The sequence below is a fragment of the Anolis carolinensis genome, chromosome 3 (assembly GCF_035594765.1).
Source record: "Anolis carolinensis isolate JA03-04 chromosome 3, rAnoCar3.1.pri, whole genome shotgun sequence".
Taxonomy (NCBI): domain Eukaryota; kingdom Metazoa; phylum Chordata; class Lepidosauria; order Squamata; family Dactyloidae; genus Anolis; species Anolis carolinensis.
Genome location: NC_085843.1, coordinates 138,039,117 through 138,061,382, shown reverse-complemented (window position 1 = coordinate 138,061,382; position 22,266 = coordinate 138,039,117). Strand labels below are relative to the sequence as shown.

The following is a 22,266-nucleotide window of genomic DNA, read 5'->3' as shown; positions in this document are numbered from 1 at the left end:
GCGCATTCAAAAAAGTATTATCTATCTGTAATCTGTTTCCTTTCTGGGGTCTTGTGAGGTTTCTGGGCTATATGGCTGTGTTCTAGTAGCATTTTCTCCTGATGTTTCACCTGCATTTGTGGCTGGCATCTTCAGAGGATCTGATGGTGGTAAAACAATTGGAATATATATACCTGTGGAATGTCCAGGGTGGGAGAAAGAACTAATGTTTATTAACCAAGTGTGAAGGGTGCAATTAGCAAGCTTGATTTGCAAATGTTTGAGTGGGATCCATCCATTAGTATGTGAGTAACTGAGAAAACTGCATAGTCAATAGTGAGGGTATCTGCCCAGAAGTAGCCAGGTCTTTGCTCCCTTGGAGTGTTTATTGCCTAGCGCAGGCATGGGCAAACTTTGGACCCCCAGGTGTTTTGGACTTCAACTTCCACAATTCCTAACATCTGGTAAGCTGGCTGGGATTTCTGTGAGTTGAAGTCCAAAACACCTGGAAGACTGAACTTTGCCCATGCCTGGCCTAGAGGCATCCTTTGTCTAGGTGGTGTTCACTGGCCCTTGACTGCTTGCTGCCTGGGGGCTTCCTGTGTCTGGGTGGTGTTCATTAGTTACTGTCTTGATTCTAGTGTTTCTCAACACTGATTGCCAAATTTTGTTCATTTTGATCCACGTGCTTGTGGATTTCAATGGCTTCTCTGTGTAGTCTGACAAAGTGGTTGTCAGAGTGGTCCAGAATTTCTGTGTTTTCAAATAATATTCTGTGCTCAACTTGGTTTATCATGTGTTTTACTATTGCTGATTTTTCTGGCTGAAGTACTCTTGTCACTGAATTAAAGGATGTCTAACCAAATGAAAGCCTGAACTCATTTTCAAGTCTAAGACGTTATAGATAAAAATTGGGATGCATGTGGCCAGGCAACATTAGAGTGTGGTCAGTATGGCAAACATTATTAATGAGGAAGGTCACACAAGCAGTTTCAGGCTAGAGTCTAATAGAAAGGATAAGATTATCCACCGCCTCCTCTCCTTCTTCTGCTGCTAAGTTAACTGAATGTAAATTACTTTTTCACTCAGTATGCAGCAATTGAAGGTCTCGTGATACAGTAGAGTCTCACTTATCCAAGCCTCGCTTATCCAAGCTTCTGGATTATCCAAGCCATTTTTGTAGTCAATGTTTTCAATATATCGTGATATTTTGGTGCTAAATTCGTAAATACAGTAATTACAACATAACTTTACTGCACATTGAACTGCTTTTTCTGTCAAATTTGTTGTATAACATGATGTTTTGGTGCTTAATTTGTAAAATCATAACCTAATTTAATGTTTAATAGGCTTTTACTTAATCCCTCCTTATTATCCAAGATATTCGCTTATCCAAGCTTCTGCCTGCCCGTTTAGCTTGGATAAGTGAGACGTTACTGTAACTGGAAATCTCTCCTAAGGTGATAGAATATGATACCCATCACAGCCTGGGAGTCACGGTGACGCAATAGATTAAACCCTTGTGCTGGCTGAACTGCTGACCTGAAGGTTGGGTTGCTGTCTTGAAGGTTGCCGGTTAGAATCTGCGAGATGGGGTGAGCTCCTGCCTGTCAGCTAGAGCTTGTGGGGACTGAGAGAAGCCTCCTGGGGGGGGGGACAAAGAAATTTTATTCAATTACCTAGTCACTGCGGCAAGGATAGTATATGCTAGGAATTGAAAACTTCAGGAAACCCCTTCGATCGAAGATTGACTGGTAAAAATAATGGAGATTATAAATATGGGCAGATTAACCTCTCTGATACAAACAAACCAAGGGCTACCAAACACTCAAACAGACTGGCAACTAATTAAGGATAATATTACACATTTTTAATAATGGCATGTGTGAAGCAAACGTTGTATACACTGAATCGTCAGAAGGCAAAGGTCTCACAATCTCAGTCATCGATGTGGACAATTTTGGATTTTTTTTATTCCAGATAAGAGATTAGTATAGTTTAACACGAGAAAGGGCAACCTTCAGACAGAGCAGATTATGTTTCTAAAAAACAGACCTTGATAACCCCCAGAATATGTTGCTTAATCATCTTGCAACCTGTGTTTTTAATTCCTATAAAGAAACTTGTATCGCTTGAAGTGCAGCAGTGACACTAGCAGCAGAAGCACTATTTAATGCCAATATTTTTGCAGAGATCATGGGAAGCAAATCAAAGGCTTTTGCCTTCCTGACTGTGAGCCAAGGGTCGTTGGTTTTCTCCCCACCTCTCTTTGCCCTTCTGTCACGTGCTAAACATGAGGGTTTGTAGAAAGCTAATCCTTCCAATTATGATGTGCTGACCCCAAAAATAAAGCCCCTCAGCTATGGCTTCTTGGAACACAAAGAGCTCAACTGTCTGCCTGCTCTCCACATTCTAGTCAAGGATTAAGCAAACACCCCAAATTCAAACTCAGTAGGCGGTGCATGTCAGGAAAAAAGCAATCTCTCATTTGGTCAGGTACAAGCTAGCTCATTTGTTCAGCTCAGGGGCTATTCATAAAAATCTTCCTGCCTTGCCACAAGTAGGCAGTGAGCTTCATCAGCTGAGTCACTGGGTTCATAGAAGCCCTATCCCTGATGTCCATGGCTTTCCTGCTCCACTTGGAGAGGCCATGGCTGCTGTGCTGTGTGTTCTTAGGTTGCCTGAACCTTTTTTGGCCTCCCAAAGCTGAAGCACAATTCCCTCGGGCTTGTATGACAGTGGAGATGCTTCAGTCCAAGCAGTGCTGCCCAGTCTTGGGGTCCGATCCTGACAACGTGTGTGGTTCAAAGCAAGGCAGGGGTGCTTGCAAAGATGTGCAGGTGGACACCAAACCCTGGAGTGGCCCCTACACTCTCCGTAACGTGGATGACCGGGAACGATGGCCTCTGAAGTTCTTCAACAGAAGTTGTCAGTGCACAGGTGAGAAGGAGGGGGTGGGGAGGAAGAGGAGGCTGTGGCTCTCTAATCTTTAGCACGGAGGAAAGTGCACAAGAATCAGAGCTTGGAAATATTAATTTTTTTGCACAAACATCTGCAGAATCCCTGAAGCAACATGGGATGCTTTGGGATCCTGGGAATTGTACTCTAAAACTCACTATAATGGGTTGAACTCAGTTTTAGACATAAAGCTCAATTTATTTCAGTGATCTGCTCCAATATTTGATCCAAACCAAGGTGATATTATGTGCACTCAACTTGTTCTGAGTGGTGAAAAAATCTGAAAAAACTGAACAATAGACTTCAATTCCTTTTGAATGACGGCAAGGAATGCATTTGCACTGAGGTGGGATTACAGTTTAACAGCAGCAGTGCTGGATGCTGGGTGGAGGTCACTGATGGATGACCATGGGTTGGTCAGCCAGCCATGTAGGCACCTCTTGACTGGAGTGGTGGCTTGGGACCCAGCAGGAAAGAGATTACTGGAAGGTGATCCGTTTTTGGTATCCAAATTTCATTGGATACCCAGATCCGTTTTCGGGAGCCTCCCAAAAATCGGCTAATAGAAAAATGTGTTTTCGGCTAGTAAGCCGAAAGATCCGGGAAGATCTGGCCAATTGGTGGCAATGAAAAACTTAGAAGTTATGGGGGGGGGGGGGGGGAGAGATCGCAAAGACGAATGGAAGGGATTTTGGGAGGGAATGGGCTCTGAGACTTTTTCTCTGTTCTCTGCCTTCTGCAGATATCTTGAAGGACTTGCTCTTTTGCAGACTCCAGTTTGATGGGTGGGATGACCCTTTTGTTCCTTCTGTGGGTGATGAGAGGTGTAGTACAACCCATGGGGATGGCTGTGGGGATGGCAGAAGTATGGTCTTGGGTGGGAATGCCATTTCACATTCCCCCCTATAAAAAGAGGAGATAAAAGGGCTGAATCAGAAGAGGGGCAAATGGGGAGTTGATGGATTCCCCTATCTTTTCCCACATGAAAGCCCAATCCAGATCTTTTGCCTCTCCCAGCAGGCAGGAAAGAAGGAAGGAAAGGTGGGAGACCCTAAGGACTCCTGGTAGCTCCAAGTGGAGGAGACCCATGCATTCAATAGGATTTGCAAAAGGCTTATTTATTTACCTGTTAGTATCCTGCTTATTCTCTCTTAAAAGAGACTCAAGGGTTAAGGAAGTACCTTTCCTGGGAGCCTTTCCTGTCTTCCTTTCAAGGGAGCCTGGGTTTGAGGAACAGAGGCAAAGAAGCATGCATGCATACTCCAGAATAGAAGGGAAGAAGCTGCACCTGGCAGTCATGAGGGCCTTTTCAGGTAAAAAAACAACAACCCTAAAACGATCCTGTGCACAAGCCTATTTCCTGGCTGTGCATAAAGGAAAGTGATTTGGGAAAAGGACTCCTGCTTTATTTTCTACTTTACTCCCTGGCTGCCTGAAAGCTGGGAAGAGACCTAGAGACTTGCTGCTCAAAGGGCCTCTTAGTAGATACACCCCCCATTGTTCCCAGGAGCAAAGAAGGCACATTGGTGGATGGGTCAGGTAGATGGGGGAGCCATTTGGTGTGATAAGGAGGGCAGAAATGGGGAGGGTGTCCCTGGAATCGGAGCAACTAAGAACATTGGCATTTGAGGAATGTTCAGGGATACTGCATACTTAAGCTTAGTATCAGAACAACCATCCTTCAGTAGACATGGATTCAGCTATCCATGGCTTGAAAATGTCTCCTCACCCAAAGACTTTTTAAAAGCAAATCTTGATTTTGTCAATTTATACAAGGGACACAATTTTATTACGCCACTGAATGTAATGGGATGAGTATCCATGGATTTTTTTCCTGAAACCAAATCCCACCAGATACCAAAGGCCCACCCAGCTGGCATGACTGGCCATTTTAGAAATCTCAGCAGGGGCTCCACTGCAGTATTTCTTTATTTAATCTAAAGTCCAATTTTCTCCCAATGGGGCACCCTTTGACTGCTTTTGATATATCTCTCCTCACTATTAATGCCACCCCATTTATTCTTAGCTTTTCATTGCCTGTGTAATTATCTGATTCAAAGTGCTCCATTCCAGTCCACTTTAGCTCATTCACCCCAAGTACTGCAATGTTTGGATATGCCATTTTTTTGTTTTCCTATGTCTAGTTTCTCCTGCTTAACGCCTCTTATATTTAACTAGCTGTGCCCGGCCACGCGTTGCTGTGGCGAAGTATGGTGGTATGGGAAATAAAGTATTGAGGAATTGGTGGTAGTTAAGGTCAAGGGTAAAGGTTTTCCCCAGACATTAAGTCCAGTCGTGTCTGACTCTGGGGGTTGGTGCTCATCTCCATTTCTAAGCCGAAGAGCCGCCGTTGTCCGTAGACACCTCCAAGGTCATGTGGGATGACTGCATGGAGCGGCGTTACCTTCCCGCCGGAGCAGTACCTATTGATGCACTCACATTTGCATGTTTTTGAACTTCTGGGTTGGCAGAAGCTGGGGCTAACAGTGGGGGCTCTCTCTGCTCCCCCAATTCAAACCTGCAGCCTTTTGGTCCAGAAGTTCAGCAGCTCAGCACTTTAACATGCTGCGCCATCAGGGGATATTATTTCCTAAAGGTTGTGAATATACAATATTTCTGATTGTTTTTTTTTTGTTGGAGGCAAGTATGAATGCTGCAATTAGGAAAAATGATTAGGATGTAATGGCCTTGCAGCTTTAAAGCCTGGCTGTTTCCTCCCTGAGTGAATTTTTTGTTGGGAGGTGTTAGCTGGCCCTGATTGTTTCCTGTCTGGAATTCCCTTGTTTTCAGAGTGGTGTTGTTTGCGATATTTTATGTGCTTCTACTGTCTGTGGCCCTGAGAAAACAGAGGATTTTCCAGACTTTGATGATGGGAATACTTTGTTGGGAGGTGTTAGCTGGCCCTGATTGTTTCCTGTGTGGAATTCCCCTGTTTATTTACTGTCCTGGTTTTAGAGATTATATTGTTCTGCATTATTCTATCCCAGTAATTATTTCATATTAAAGAAGAATCTCACTTATCCAACATTCACTTATACAATGTTCTGGATTATCCAACGCAGTCTGCCTTTTCATAATCAATGTTTTTGTAGTCAGTGTTTTAAATTAATTGTGATATTTTAGTGGTAAACTTGTAAATACAGTACAGTAGAGTCACACTTATCCAACATAAACGGGCCGGCAGAACGTTGGATAAGCGAATATGTTGGATAATGAGGAATTAAGGATAACCCTATTAAACATCAAATTAAGTTATGATTTTACAAATTAAGCACCAAAACATCATGTTAGACAACAAATTTGTCAGAAAAAGTAGTTCAGTACACAGTAATGCTATATAGTAATTACTGTATTTATGAATTTAGCACCAAAATATAATGATATATTGAAAGCATTGACTACAAAAATGCGTTGGATAATCCAGAACGTTGGATAAGCGAGTGTTGGAGAAGTGAGACTCTACTGTAAATACTACATAGCATTAGTGCTCATGGAACTACTTTTTCTGTCAAATTTGTTGTATAATATGATGTTTTGGTGCTTAATTTGTATAACGATTACCTAATTTGATGTTTAATTGGCTTTTCCTGAATCCCTTCTTATTATCCAACATATTCACTTATCCTGCCGGCCTGTTTACGTTGGATAAGTGAGACTCTACTGTATATTTATAATCTTATATTATCTGTTCAGAACTGGGTTATATGAGGCCCCTTCTTCACAGCTGTATAAAATGCACACTGAAGTGGATTATATGGTAGTGTGGAGTCAAGATAATCCAGTGCAAAGCAGATAATATAAGATTATAAATGGGTTATATAGCTGTGTTGAAGGGCCTTGAGTCTACACTGCCATATAATCCAGTGCAAATTAGATAATCTGTGGAAGAGAAGCCTAAGTGAGGCCTAAATCTGCCTGTCCCCTAACTGAAACCTGGCTGTCCCTTGGTTGCTAGGCAACCAAGTGGGCAGAGATTAGCCCTCTAAACTGACAGCAATTGGATAAAAAAAATTATTGCTCTCCCTCTAATTAGGACTTTATTTTTCTTTTCTTTTTGTTGTATCAACCTTGAGGCGTGGATGATGGTTTGTGTTGTCAAATTTTGAGATTGGGGGGCCTGCACTTTTGTTGTTTTGTGAGTCGCCGTGATGCCATCACTCTTTTATATATATAGATTTTCCCTGAATATGTGCTGTGCAGCTGCAGACATTCTTTTCACCTCTATGCATGTCAATGCCTGAGCATCTTTGTGGCTTGTGTTCAGTTGTATCATTAGCCACAGTACTATTTTTAGTTGTCCTCTGCCTATCTCCCAGTAGGTGCCATGTGAGCTGGGAGTTTTATCTTCTGGCACTATTTATTTATTTATTTATTTACAACATTTATACCCCGCCCTTCTCACCCGAGGAGACTCAGGGCAGCTTACAAAAATTGGCAAAATTTAATGCCCAAATTGCAATCATAAAAACAAAACAATATAAACAGATCTGTTAATAACATTGTTAAAACACATTATAAAAACCTTAAAAACGTATATATAATTAATTCCATTCATCCGAGATCCTCATGCTTCATCCTTAAATCAGGCCATGTCAACTTTGTCATTTACTCATCAAAAGCTTGGGCACAAAACCATGTTTTCACAGCCCTTCTGAATCCTAGCAGGGTAGGAGCCTGTCGGATATCTCCAGGGAGGGCATTCCACAGTCGGGGAGCCACCACCGAGAAGGCCCTGTCCCTCGTTCCCACCAGCCACACATGTGAGGCAGGTGGGACCGAGAGCAGGGCCTCTCCAGATGATCTTAGTGATCTTACTGCTTCATAGGAGGAGATACGTTCGGACAAGTACCGGTTGGGCCAGAACCGTTTAGGGCTTTATAGGTCAAAACCAGCACTTTGAATTGGGCTCGGTAGCATATCGGCAGCCAGTGGAGCTGGCTTAGCAGGGGGTACGCTCCCTGTATGCCTCTCCAGTTATTAATCTGGCTGCCGCCCGTTGTACTAGTTGGAGCTACCGGGCCGTCTTCAGAGGCAACCCCACGTAGAGAGCATTGCAGTAGTCCAAACGGGATGTAACCAGAGCGTGGACCACCGTGGCCAAGTCAGACGTCCCAAGGAACGGGCGCAGCTACCGCACAAGTCTGAGTTGTGCGAAGGCTCTCCTGGCTACCGCCGAGACCTGGGGCTCCAGGCTCAGCGATGAGTCCAGGAGAACCCCCAAACTGCGAACCTGTGTCTTCAGGGGGAGTGCGACCCCATCCAACACAGGCTGTAACCCTATTCCCTGTTCGGCCCTATGACTGACCAGGAGGACCTCTGTCTTGTCTGGATTCAATTTCAATTTGTTAGCCCTCATCCAGTTTGACACAGTGGCCAGACACCGGTTCAGGACCTGAACAGCCTCCTTAGTGACAGGTGGAAAGGAGTGACAGAGCTGGACATCATCTGCGTACAGATGACACCTCACCCCGAAACTCCGGATGATCTCTCCCAGCGGCTTCATGTAAATGTTAAACAACATGGGGGACAGTACTGAACCCTGTGGGACCCCACAAGTCAATGGTTGTGGGGCCGAGCAGGTGTCCCCCAGTGACACCATCTGGGAACACCCCTCCAGGAAGGACCGGAGCCACTGCAAAACAGTACCTCCGAGCCCCATCCCGGTGAGGTGCCTCAGAAGGATACCGTGGTCAACGGTATTGAAGGCCGCTGAGATGTCCAGCAGAACCAGCAGGGACACACTCCCCCTGTCCAGTTCCCGGCGTAGATCATCGACTAAGGCGACCAAGGCTGTCTCGGTACCATGACCCGGCCTGAAGCCAGACTGCGTCGGATCCAGAAAATCGGTATCTACCAAGAATGCCTGGAGTTGTGCGGCCACCACACATTCCACGACCTTGCCCAAAAAGGGGAGATTGGAAATAGGCCGATAGTTCTCCAATTGAGTGGGGTCCAGTGATGGCTTCTTCAACAGCGGTTTGATCACAGCCAATTTAAGGCTTAGAATCATAGAATCATAGAATCATAGAATAGTAGAGTTGGAAGAGACCTCATGGGCCATCCAGTCCAACCCCCTGCCAAGAAGCAGGAAATCGCATTCAAAGCACCCCCGACAGATGGCCATCCAGCCTCTGCTTAAAAGCCTCCAAGGAAGGAGCCTCCACCACAGCCCGGGGGAGAGAGTTCCACTGTCGAACAGCCCTCACAGTGAGGAAGTTCTTCCTGATGTTCAGGTGGAATCTCCTTTCCTGTAGTTTGAAGCCATTGTTCCGTGTCCTAGTCTGCAGGGCAGCAGAAAACAAGCTTGCTCCCTCCTCCCTATGACTTCCCTTCACGTATTTGTACATAGCTATCATGTCTCCTCTCAGCCTTCTCTTCTGCAGGCTAAACATGCCCAGCTCTTTAAGCCGCTCCTCATAGGGCTTGTTCTCCAGACCATTAATCATTTTAGTCGCCCTCCTCTGGACGCTTTCCAGCTTGTCAACATCTCCCTTCAACTGTGGTGCCCAGAATTGGACACAGTATTCCAGGTGTGGTCTGACCAAGGCAGAATAGAGGGGGAGTAGGACTTCCCTGGATCTAGACGCTATTCCCCTATTGATGCAGGCCAGAATCCCGTTGGCTTTTTTAGCTGCTGCATCACATTGTTGGCTCATGTTTAACTTGTTGTCCACGAGGACTCCAAGGTCTTTTTCGCACACACTGCTGTCAAGCCAGGCGTCCCCCATTCTGTATCTTTGATTTCCATTTTTTCTGCCGAAATGAAGTATCTTGCATTTGTCCCTGTTGAACTTCATTTTGTTAGTTTCGGCCCATCTCTCTAGTCTGTCAAGATCGTTTTGAATTCTGCTCCTGTCTTCTGGAGTGTTAGCTATCCCTCCCAGTTTTGTGTCATCTGCAAACTTGATGATCGTGCCTTCTAACCCTTCGCCTAAGTCGTTAATAAAGATGTTGAACAGAACCAGGCCCAGGACGGAGCCCTGCGGCACTCCACTTGTCACTTCTTTCCATGATGAAGATGACGCGTTAGTGAGCACCCTTTGGGTTCGTTCGCTTAGCCAATTGCAGATCCACCTAACCGTAGTTTTGTCTAGCCCACATTTTACTAGTTTATTTGCCAGAAGGTCGTGGGGGACTTTGTCGAAGGCCTTACTGAAATCCAGGTAGGCTACATCCACAGCATTCCCTGTATCGACCCAACTCGTAACTCTATCGAAAAAAGAGATCAGATTAGTCTGGCATGACTTGTTTTTGGTAAATCCGTGTTGACTATTAGCAATGACCGCATTTGTTTCTAAGTGTTCGCAGACCACTTCCTTGATGATCTTTTCCAGAATCTTGCCTGGTATCGATGTGAGGCTGACCGGACGGTAATTGTTTGGGTCGTTCTTTTTTCCCTTCTTGAAGATAGGGACCACATTCGCCCTCCTCCAATCTGCTGGGACTTCTCCCGTTCTCCAAGAACTCTCGAAGATAATTGCTAGTGGTTCTGAAATAACTTCCGCTAATTCCTTCAATACTCTTGGATGTAGCTGATCCGGCCCTGGGGACTTGAATTCGTTTAGAGAGGCCAGGTGTTCCTGGACAACTTGTTTCTCTATTTGGGGTTGGATTTCCCCCAATCCTTCGTCCATTCCATGTTGCTGGGGTAGAAGATGGCTTTCTTTTTGTGAGAAGACCGAGGCAAAGAAGGCATTGAGCAGTTCTGCCTTTTCCCTGTCCCCTGTCGCCATCACCCCATTTTCTCTTTGCAGAGGCCCTATCGCCTCCTTTTTCTTCCTTTTTCTACCAACGTAAGCAAAAAAGCCCTTTTTGTTGTTTTTTATGTCCCTGGCAAGCCTGAGCTCATTTTGTGCTTTAGCCTTGCGAACCTTTTCCCTACAGGTGTTGGCTATACGTTTGAATTCTTCTTTGGTGATTTCTCCCCTTTTCCACTTCTTGTGCATGTCACTTTTGAGCTTTAGCTCAGTTAGAAGTTCTTTGGACATCCATTCTGGCTTCTTTGCACTTGTCTTATTTTTCTTCTTTGTTGGCACTGTTTGCATTTGTGCCTTGAGTATTTCACTTTTGAAAAACTCCCATCCATCCTTAACTCCCTTGTTTTTTAATATTGGTGTCCATGGAATGCCGTTCAGTAATTCCTTCATTTTTTGGAAGTCAGCTCTCTTAAAGTCGAGAATGTGTGTTTGACTTGTCTTAGTTTCAGCATTCCTTTGTATTGCAAACTCCAGGAGCACATGGTCACTTGCCCCTAAGGATCCAACCACTTCAACTGTATTGATCAGGTCTTCCACATTTGTTAAGATTAGATCAAAAGTTGCTGATCCTCTTGTTGCCTCTTCTACCTTCTGGACCATAAAATTGTCTGCAAGGCAAGTGAGGAATTTGTTGGACTCTTGGCTGAGTTTGTTTTCCAGCAGATATCGGGATAATTGAAATCGCCCATGACTACTATATCTCTTCTTTGTGCCTGTTTGGTCAGCTGTTGACAGAAGGCTTCATCAAGTCCTTCATCCTGACTCGGAGGTCTGTAGTAGACACCCACGACAAGATCTTTTTGAGTCCCGGTTCCCTTGATTCTTATCCAGATGCTTTCTAGCTGGTTTCCCGGATTACAGTCTTGCATTTCTTCTGCAACGTAACTGTTTTTGACATATAAAGCTACTCCCCCTCCTCTCCCTTTTGTTCTATTTCTGTGAAAGAGGTTATAGCCCTCAATGGCTACATTCCAGTGATGGGAGTCATCCCACCAGGTTTCAGTGATGCCTATGACATCGTATGTGTGGTGCTGTGCTAAGAGTTGGAGTTCCTCTTGCTTATTTCCCATGCTCTGAGCGTTGGTGTAAAGACATGTAAGCCCCTGTGACCTCCCCTTGAGCTTTTTATTTGGGATTATTGTGCTCTCCGTACTTGGTCCTTGCTGTGTTTGTGCAGCCCTCCGTTTAGCCTTTTGGCGGTTCCCTGTGGTCGTGGGTAATATAGTGTTCGCCAGGCTGTTGTTCCCCTCCCCCAGTAGATCTAGTTTAAAGTGCGCCTGATGAGGTTTGTGAGTCTGTGTGCAAAAAGATGTTTTCCTGCTTGTGTGAGATGCACCCCATCACTTGCCAATAGGCCATCCTCCTGGAAGAGTAGACCATGGTCAAGGAAGCCAAAATGCTCCTCTTGTTATTGACCTGTACTATTTTTCCGGCCCTTGTAGAGCCGTGTCCTACAACGGGGAGGAGGGATGAAAAGATCACATGTACATTATACAGTTTTAGCTTTGTTCCCAGAGCTCGAAAATCATTTGTGATCTTTTGAAAAGTATGCCTAGCAGTGTCATTGGTACCTACATGAATCAACATAAGGTGGGGAGGGTGATGGGGCTTTAGGAGCCTGCTGAGCCTCTGAGTGATATGGTGTATTTTTGCCCCCGGGAGGCAGCATGTTTCTCGAGCCATCCCATCCGGTCTGGAAATGATGGCTTCCGTTCCTCTAAGGAGGGAGTCACCTACTACCAAGACCTGTTTCCTTTGAGGATTGACAGGGTCCCTTTTGTGCAAGACAGTGTGTATGTCCCGTGAAGAGTGTTCCTGTTGAAGTGAATCATGCAGGTGTAAAGTGTTGTCCTCCTCCTCAACATCCCCAGTGCATTCATCAATGACAATCCATTGAGATACATCCGAGAGCCCATTACTCTCCCAAGGATGTTCCTGTTGCTCCTGGTCTACGATTGGAGATGGAGCATTTGCATGATTACATAAGTGTGAATGTGGTGATGCACTGTCCCCGTCCGGGCTATCCCCTGCGCATTGATCAAGGGTGGCCCACTGAGTGGTATCTAAGAAACTGTGGTCCTCCACAAGATGTGTTTCCTGATTGTATGTTAATGGTGTTAGAATTTCAAATCTGTTGTGTAAATGCAGCTGAGCAGAGGAGTTCTGCGGAGGCTGCCTGGTCCTGTGTCTCCTTCTATGGGTGACGTCCTTCCAAGCCTGAGGGTTGTCTACCTGTGAGTTGATCTCCCCATAAGGATCCTGATCATGGTCATGGTGGTGTTGGTGTGATGCAGGCTGCAGATCTACAGCAGCGTGTTGTGCAGTGTCCAAGAAGAGCTCGAGTGCCTGAATGTCCTTAAGGGTCTTAATACGGTGCTCGAGCTGTTGGATCCTCTGCTCCATCAGAGTCATCTGTTTGCATTTGGAGCAAATGTAGTTGACTAGTTTTTGTGTGAAAAAGCAGAACATGCCACAGCTGGTGCATGTGGTGGCAAGTATTTGCTGTTGGTCCATCTCTTCGTGAGTGAAGTGACCGAGGAGGATTGTGTGTTTTATGGGCAGAATGCTATCCACCTTCCTGTGTGTGTATTTTTAAAGTTGTTTTGTTTATTGTATATACTGTAAGAATGTGTTTTACTGTAGTGGTGGGTAGCCTTGCCTCACCTTCCAAACAATGGCAGAACAGCAAGCCTTAATTACAGCTAGCCCACACTCAAGAATCAGCCCAGACTCAGGTTTTTAAAGGTAAAAGAGTCCAACAAACACAGGTTTTTAAGGCTTTTAAGGCTATCTAAGAAAAGAGTAGGCAATCTAAGAAAAGAGTGCACACTCTCAGGTTTTTAAGGAATTATTAGACAGACCTTACCTAAACCAAGGAGCAAGCTGCTTTCCTGCTTCCTCTCCTTACCTCTGCTGGAAATATGCCTTCCCGAAGGGAGGCATTCACCACCACCTTCACCCACTCGGCCAATCCCCCTCTGGCTTCTCTCACCAGCCAGGATGGGCAGGGGTCTAGGATTCATGTGGTAGCCCTCACCTCTCCAAGCACCTTGTCCACGTCCTCAGGCTGAACCAATTGAAACGAATCCATCAAAATAGGACAAGCAGGTGCTTGTGCTACATGCTCGGAGACTGCCGTTAATATGGTGTCAAAGCCAGAACGGATCAAAGCAACTTTGTCCGCAAAGAACCGAGCAAATACTTCACAGCGGGCTGCCGAGTTGTCAGGGATCCCGTCTTAAGGGACGGGATATAACAAACCTCTGACAACTCGGAACAGCTCCGCCGGACGGTTCTTTGCAGACGCAATATTAGCTGCAAAGAAAACATTCTTTGCAGCATCTATTGCCGCAGCATATGCCCTGAGATAGAGACATAGCCGTGTTCGGTTTGGCTCGCTCGACTTCGAACGCCACACGCCCTCTAGTCCCCTCTTCTTTCGCTTCATCGCTGACAACTCCTCAGTAAACCAAGGAGATGGTTTAGCTCAGGTACTCGAGAGGGGACGATCCGGAGAGATCATGTCTATTGCCCTAGTCGCCTCCTTCTATCTCTTATTTCATTTTGGATTCTCTCATCATAGGGTTTGTGTGCTTAAAGACATTCAAAATGGGCTTACCATGTCTCAGTCTGTGCAGTATTAACCAGTGTTAGTATGGTGACACTGTTGCTGTCTCTGAGAGTTTCTTCACCAGTGTCATCCCACCCACACCCACACGCACACCCACCACTTCTGTTCCTATCCTGTAGTCTCTTGCCTACAGGAGCATGAAATCCCACCACTATGGAATGATAATACCACTGGGGTCCAGCAACCAACCCAGAGGGCCCTTCTATTATAGAGGACTCAAGGGCTGTATGCCAAGGGTAGGACTAGTATTAGTGCCCTCAATAGCAACATCTCTGTGAACTACATGGCTGATTCCATACTCTCTGCTATGGTGGAGGTTGGTGTGGTGCTCAGTCATTAGTGTTCAAGCAAGATCCCAGTTGTGTTCTATATGTTGCACACAATTTTTGGCAGGAAACTGTTAGTGGATCTGTAGGAGCTAAACAGACATTCTTATCTCTTTACCCTATGTCCTTCCTGACTAGGATGTCAGTTTCTCAAAGCCTGCAAAGTACAAGAAGACAACAACTGCTTTGGGATGTAGGAGCTTACAAACACTGCAGGTTCATTTTAAAGAGGACTCCAGCTTAGCTGGCTTGAGGAATGAATGAAAGAGAATTGTAATACAGTTACAATGAAATGTATGTTATGTAGCAGCAGAGAAGAAGAATTAGTGCACCATTGTACTGTGTCTTGGACATTGCCCAGTTCACTTACTACTATAATACTTGGGTAATTAAATATGAAAGTCTGACCTACCCTTATTTTCCTCTCTTAATACTTCTTGTAAGGGATTATTGTTTGAATACATTGCGGCGAGTCAACTGATTTGGGGCAAAGGTCATGAATGTAATTACAAGTAATTTTCTGCCATTATTTCTCTTCGAAGGCTTATTCTATAATGCACCCTTTGTGCAAGTGATAAGTTCCCTTGTATGCTAGTGAAATTTTGGTCTAAGCACCTTTTTTCCTCCTGAAGATAGTTCGCTCTCCTTAATACTTATATTATTTGTCTTATATTACTTGTTATAAGTGATACATGCATTATAAGCAATACAGTGACCCTTGATATCTGTTGGGGTTTGGTTCCAGGATCCACTGCAGATACCAAAATCCATGGATATTTATATCTCATTATATACTGTGGTGTCATAAAGTGTCCTTTATGGCAATATCAAGTTTTGCTTTTGGAATATTTTTAAGCAGTCATGACTGAATCCGAGGATGCAGAATCTGTGCATACAAAAGACTGACTGTAAATATAAACAATTTTACCGTGAGATGAAAATGTGTTGACATAGTTCTGTTTGACAGTCTCATGAGATTCACTTCTGATCAATCTTATCTTGTTATAACGATATAACATAAGAAAAACACTACTGGACCAGACCAATGAAGCACTTGAGAAATATATTGGTTTTTCCTTCTGACCGAGTTTAATGGGGGATTCTGGGAATTGTACCTCCAAAAAGTAAAATTCCATGCTCTGTGTCAAAGTATTGTTTAGTCCAGCATCCTTCTGGCAATTCTCAGAAAGGACACAAAGAAAATTGTGCCCTTATACTGTTGTTCACCTGTAAGTTGTTATCCAGAGGCATGTTGCCTCAGATAATGAAATACAGGTGTTTCATTTACAGTATAACCCCCATATCCCCAGAACCAATATATGTGATTTTACTTATCCACTTTTTCACTTAGGGCATTTTGTATAAGCTACACCCTGTTATCAATACCTCCATCATTCATCCCGTTGAAAATAATAAGAGTAAATTATTTATTATTTGTTGTTTCACATATCCACTTGAAGTTCAGGAACATATCCATTGCAGATACAGTGGTTGTACCCCACAGTGGCATATGATGCAAGTTAAATAAAATAGCTATAACAATGTGTGATGATTTTGTAAAATAATTAAACAATCAATTCAATTAAAACATTTTAAGACATTATTTTAAAACAATGAAAACCTCATAAAGCACTTACTACATATTAAAACAGCACAGTTCTTGTGTATCTTTCTATCTCAACCCGTTCAGAGCTGAAGGCCTGTTTAAATCAGAAGATCTTGGTCTATTTATGAAAAAAGCATGGAGGGAGACTAGATGAACCCATCTGAGAAAAGAGTTAGCAGCTACCAAGCTACCTGTGGCCTCACTAGATAAGCCTAAGACAATAGTGGGCTGAAAGGAAAGCTTTCTCCAGGAGATTATATGGTTGAGGGAGGCAGAACTGGGAGTGTAATGCTGCCCCTCTATTCTGCTTTGGTCAGACCTCACCTGAAATATTGTGTCCAGTTCTGGGCACCACAATTTAAGAGAGATATTGACAAGCTGAAATGTGTGTCCAGAGGAGGGCGACTAAAATAATCAAAGGTCTGGAGACCCTGCTCTATGAGGAGTGGTTTAAAAAGCTGGGTATGTTTAGCCTGCAAAAGAGAAGGCTGAAAGGAGACATAATTGCCATATATAAATATTTGAAAGGCTGTCATAAGAAAGAGGGAGCAGGCTGGTTTTGTGCTGCTTTAGAGTCTAGGAATAAGAGCAATGGGTTCAAAATACAGAAAGGAGATTCACTCTGAATATCAGGAAGAACATCCTGACCGCGAAAGCTGTTCAGCAGTGGAACTTTCTGCCTCGGAGTGTGGTGGAGGCTCCTTCCTTGGAGGCTTTTAAACAGATGGCCATTTGTCAGGGATACTTTGATTGTGCTTTCCTGCATAGCAGGGAGTCATACCAGATGGCCCACGTGGTCTTTTCCAATTCTATGGTCAAATGATCAAAGGTCTGGAGAACAAGCCCTATGAGGAGCAGCTTAAAGAGCTGGGCATGTTTAGCCTGCAGAAGAGAAGACTGAGAGGAGACATGATAGCCATGTACAAATATGTGAGGGGAAGTCATAGGGAGGAGGGAGCAAGCTTGTTTTCTGCTGCCCTGCAGACTAGGACACGGAACAATGGCTTCAAACTACAGGAAAGGAGATTCCACCTGAACATCAGGAAGAACTTCCTCACTGTGAGGGCTGTTCGACAGTGGAACTCTCTCCCCCGGGCTGTGGTGGAGGCTCCTTCTTTGGAGGCTTTTAAGCAGAGGCTGGATGGCCATCTGTCGGGGGTGCTTTGAATGCGATTTCCTGCTTCTTAGCGGGCGGTTGGACTGGATGGCCCATGAGGTCTTTTCCAACTCTACTATTCTATGATTCTATGATTCTATGATTCTATGATTCTATGTTACTAAGACAGAAAGAACAGGGCAATGGAAGAAGGTTGGGCAGCAGTGACAGAGGTCCTTCATAAAAGGATGTTCCTGGCTGTCTCAATCTGTGTATATTCTTGGCAAAGATGAAGATGAACAATGTATTTCTCATTATTTCGGACTCTTACTAAATACTATATCTCATAGGTTTTTAATGTAACTGTCAGGACCCAGGCTGCAGAGCACCAATAACCTTGCACAGAGGCCAGAAACTATCTAATATCTTTATTAAAGAAATATATAAAATCAATAAAAACAAGTGAAGAATAAAGTTCAGAAGTAGACCTTTAAGATAAGGTCAAATATAGTCCAGAAATGTATTGTCCAATATAAGATATTAGAGTTCAAAGTTTTAATCCACTTGACCGAAACACACACTTTGCCAAGCAATAGTGTGGGGAAATAACAGAGTCTTAAAGTCCAATGAAGCTTGACAACAAGGCTGGAAATAAACTTGATTCTTGACTAGATCCGTGACTGGAGACAAGGCAAAACATGAAACATAAAACAGGGTCCGTGGTAAAACCGCGAGGCAGGGCAAGGCTTGAAGCTTGATCCGGGAAGCAAGGAACTGGGATTACGAAGTCCACACACGATCTCTCTCCTGAAGCTGATCAATTGACTCCGCAAAGAATCCCTCGCGCCAAACACCTATATTGGGTCTAGTTTTCCCGCCAACAGAACTCTTTCCCTAGAGAACGAGAAGCGAAACCCAACTCTGTCCAGATGCAAGACTCCTTAGAATTTCCCAAGGGAAGCAGACCTAATCAGTCATTTGTTTGGCAGCGATTCTGGGGCTTCTGCGATTAGCCTCCCTGGCTCCCCTATCTCTATTATAATTGTCCCTCCGGGAAAACTAGGGGGAGTTCTGCCCAAGGCCTGTTTGGCTGAATTCTTGAGGGCAAACGTCAACATCCTGCAGGTGAGGAGACTCCGGCTCTGGCTGAACCGGCGAAAATCCCATGTTTTCCTCTTCATCTGCCACAATAGTACTAGGAACAGGACTACAAGGCCCATGAGTCATCACAGTAACAAACTTGCTTATTTATTTATTTATTTATTTATTTATTTAATATACTTTTACCCCACTTTTCTCACCCTGGAGGGGACTCAAGATGGCTTACAATATGGCAATAATTCAATGCCATTTAAAACAATTACAAAGAATTACAGAAAAGTCATTTAAATTACACATTAATTTACAATAAAACACAATTAAAACCATCAGCATCACATGATTCAAGAGCAAAGTGTGGGCCGTTCCATTGGTCAAATTCTGAGTCTTTCATGTCTATTGCTGTGGAGCCTCCGGTGGCATAGAGGATTAAAGCCTTGTAACTTGAAGGTTGGATTGCTGAACTGAAGGCTGCCAGGTTCGAATCCCACCCGAGGAGAGCACGGATGAGCTCCCTCTATCAGCTCCAGCTCTATGCGGGGACATGAGAGAAGCCTCCCACAAGGATGGTAAAAACATCAAAACATCAGGGCATCCCCTGGGCAATGTCCTTGCAGATGGCCAATTCTCTCACACCAGAAGTGACGAGAAAAAATGTCTATTGCTGCACCAGGTTTTCAAAAGCTTGGTCGAAGAGCCATGTCTTCATTTTCTTGTGGAAGATCAAGAGGGAGGGGGCTGATCTGATCTCCCTGGGGATAGAGATCAGATCAGCCGCGGGGCCACTACCAAGAAGAGCCTGTCTCACATCCCCACCAGTCCGAGAGCAGGGCCTCCCCAGACGATGTTAAACTCCGAGATGGTTGATAGGAGGAGATACATTTGGACAGGTAAACTAGACCAGAACCGTTTAGGGCTTTATAGGCTAAAGCTAGCACTTTGAATTGTGTTCGGTAGCAAACTGGCAGCCAGTGGAGCGGGCGCAACAGGCGAGTTGTGTGCTCCCTGTACGCAGCTCAGGTGAGCAATCTGTCTGTGGTCCGTTGGACCATTTGCAGCTTCTGTACAGTCTTCAAAGGCAACCCCATGTAGAGTGCATTGCAGTAATCTATTTGAGATGTAACCCTCAGTGGGCTGATCCCTCACGCTGGAGATGCAACTGCAGCAGAAGGACGAGGCAGTGTAGTAGTAGGAGGAAGGTTAGAAGGGCAGAGCAGAGCAGGCGATGAACAGAAGGCGAGGCAAGGCAAGGCAGGTGAAAGAGAGAGAGAGAGAAAGGCAGATCGTGTTGTGGGTCCCTTGCTGCTGCTTCCCTCCTTTGACTCACTCGCGCCCTGTGAGTGTGTCTGCGTGTCTCCCTCTTCCCCTGGCTGATGTCCGCTGTGAGTTTTTTTGGCAGCCACCCTCCTTCCTAGGCCTCGGAGCCGCTTCCCAAAGCCTCCTCTCCTCTCCTCCCTCCGTGGCATGTAAGTGGACCCTGGGTTCCATTTCGCTCCCCGGAGGCCAGGCACAGGTCTCGAAGCCTAGTGGGCCCAGATCAAAGCCGAGAGGAGGCAGGGATGTGTGCGCACGCATGCACACATGTGCACACACCTGGGAGCACGTCAACTGTGCTCCCAACAGAACAGCGCTACAGGCAAGTGCCTAGTTGGCCTGGTGGTTGAACCGCCTCTGGAAGGGGTGACCCGGGAGGGTGGATTAACTTAGATAAAGATTTTCTTTCTCAGAGCTCCCACAAAATTCCTATTGCCTCGGCGCCATCTTGGATCCTATCTCTGTTTATAACTCATGTTTCTTTTCTTTTTTTAATGAATTTTTATTGCAAGCATTTATAATAATGTGGTTTACAATGACAAGACAAAGGTTCAACAAAAGAAAACAAAAAATAAATCCCCAAAAGTGAATACATTCTCCCAGAAAACCGCATTGGCCAATCTCACAAAAAAGGTAGAAGAAAAAAAGAAGAAGAGAAAAACAAGAGAAAAATAGACAAAAATACAATAACTTACATAACCAAAACACACATCTGTTAAAATCGACTTCCATCTATTATATGGTGTTCCTTATATTGTTTCTTTGGTATTACTAATACCGTTCTATCTCCTATCCTGGTTCTGTATCTTTTCTTCATCCTTTATTCTGAGACAGTATTGTTGCCCCTCATACTCATCTAAAAATTCTTTGTATTATTAAAGATTACGACACATTTATTAAATTATAATTTTACATTTTTCATTTCTTAAATAATGTTTAACTCATGTTTCATAACATATTCATTGAAGAACTAATATTCAAGATCTACCATTAAATGATCTGATCTGATGCTATATTCCAAATAATGTTCCATTAGGAAATAGGTCAGGTAGGCCATGAGACGTGGGAGCCCTAGAATTGTTGGAAGACAGAGGTATTTCTCCCCTTAGAGTCCTCAATTAACTTCAGAAATGGTGTTTGAAGATACTGTGGCGATGTGGCTGGGATTTTCTGGGAGTTGTAGTGCAAAAAATGAAATCTCAGATGCTGTCCCATTACTAGAAGCAGCTGCCAGTCTGATTGGCATATTATGTAGAAGTGAAATGTTGGAAGTGAAGATGTCAGGCACCATTTCTTTCCTTTGTTTCAGATAGAAAAAGGTCTTAGGACAGCTCTGGTAATTCATGGCATTGCAATGATATAGTAGTAGCACCTTTATCTTGTCCAAATAGCAAACATTTGGTGGATATTTTTCTACATCCTTTTGCTTGCTTATTCATATATTTGCTGAGACATAACTTACATTCTCTTCTAATGCAGGAAATTTTGCTGGCTATAACTGTGGAGATTGTAAATTTGGCTGGAAGGGGCTTAACTGCGATGAAAAGAAGCCCTTGGTTGTCCGGAAGAACATCCACACGTTGACCGAGGAAGAGCGAGAACAATTCTTGGATACTCTAAACCAAGCCAAGACAACTGTCCATCCAGAATATGTGATTGCTACAGAGCACTGGTTGAGTCTGCTTGGTCCTACTGGAAATGACCCACAAGTTGCAAATTGCAGCATTTATAATTTCTATGTGTGGCTTCACTATTACTCTGTCCGAGATACACTCTTAGGTTAGTGTTTTCCATTCTAGAGAGTTGGGATAAAAGGTGAAACAAATCCACTCATTCCAAGGCAATGAAATTTGACAACAGAAAAAAGGAAAATAGACTATAACCAAAAATATAAATAAAAATAAAAATAGGAAACAATAGTGGTAGGAAAAATATGAAATAGAACATTCAGACCAGTGGATGAAATGTGTCTAGTATGAGAACTTGTTTTCAAGTTTCAAGCTGAGAAGACACCAGTAATCTCTTTTAGCAGAAGAGGCCACTGAAGAACAGAATTGTCAGCTGATGTTTGCAGGACAAGCTGCCATTAAAGATTCAGGAGCAAGGACTGACAAAAGATAGATAGATAGATAGATAGATAGATAGATAGATAGATAGATAGATAGATAGATAGATAGATAGATAGATGAGAGAGAGAGAGAGAGAGAAGAATGCTTAAGAACGGTGCTCTCTTACTTTGCTACAGATCAGCTTGCATAACCAGCATCCAGTTTGACAGCTCACATTCAGTGCCAGAAAGCTATGCTAATTTCCAGAAAGTGATGCATGGCTTTCAGGATGTACATTTATACAGTAATGAACTAGAGATGATAATATATTACCAAACTGGAAGAATTGTTGCTATAGGCTGGAGTGGCTCTTTAGATACTCTTGCTGCTGCTCCCCTCACCCCTCATCATGGGTATGATGGATAAAGATGATTGACATTAGAGTCTAATAAA

General features: G+C 44.0%; 1 protein-coding gene across 1 annotated transcript in view; it reads left to right on the top strand.

The window, feature by feature from the left end:
- Positions 1-2,458: 2,458 nt before the first annotated feature.
- Positions 2,459-22,266, top strand: part of dct (dopachrome tautomerase) — a 34,506-nt gene continuing 14,698 nt past the window's right edge. Inside the window, exons 1-2 of the mRNA XM_003218662.4 lie at positions 2,459-2,919; positions 21,245-21,544. Coding sequence (XP_003218710.1) covers positions 2,595-2,919; positions 21,245-21,544 — 625 coding nt within the window. The 5' untranslated portion in view covers positions 2,459-2,594. The remainder of the gene's footprint in view (positions 2,920-21,244; positions 21,545-22,266) is intronic.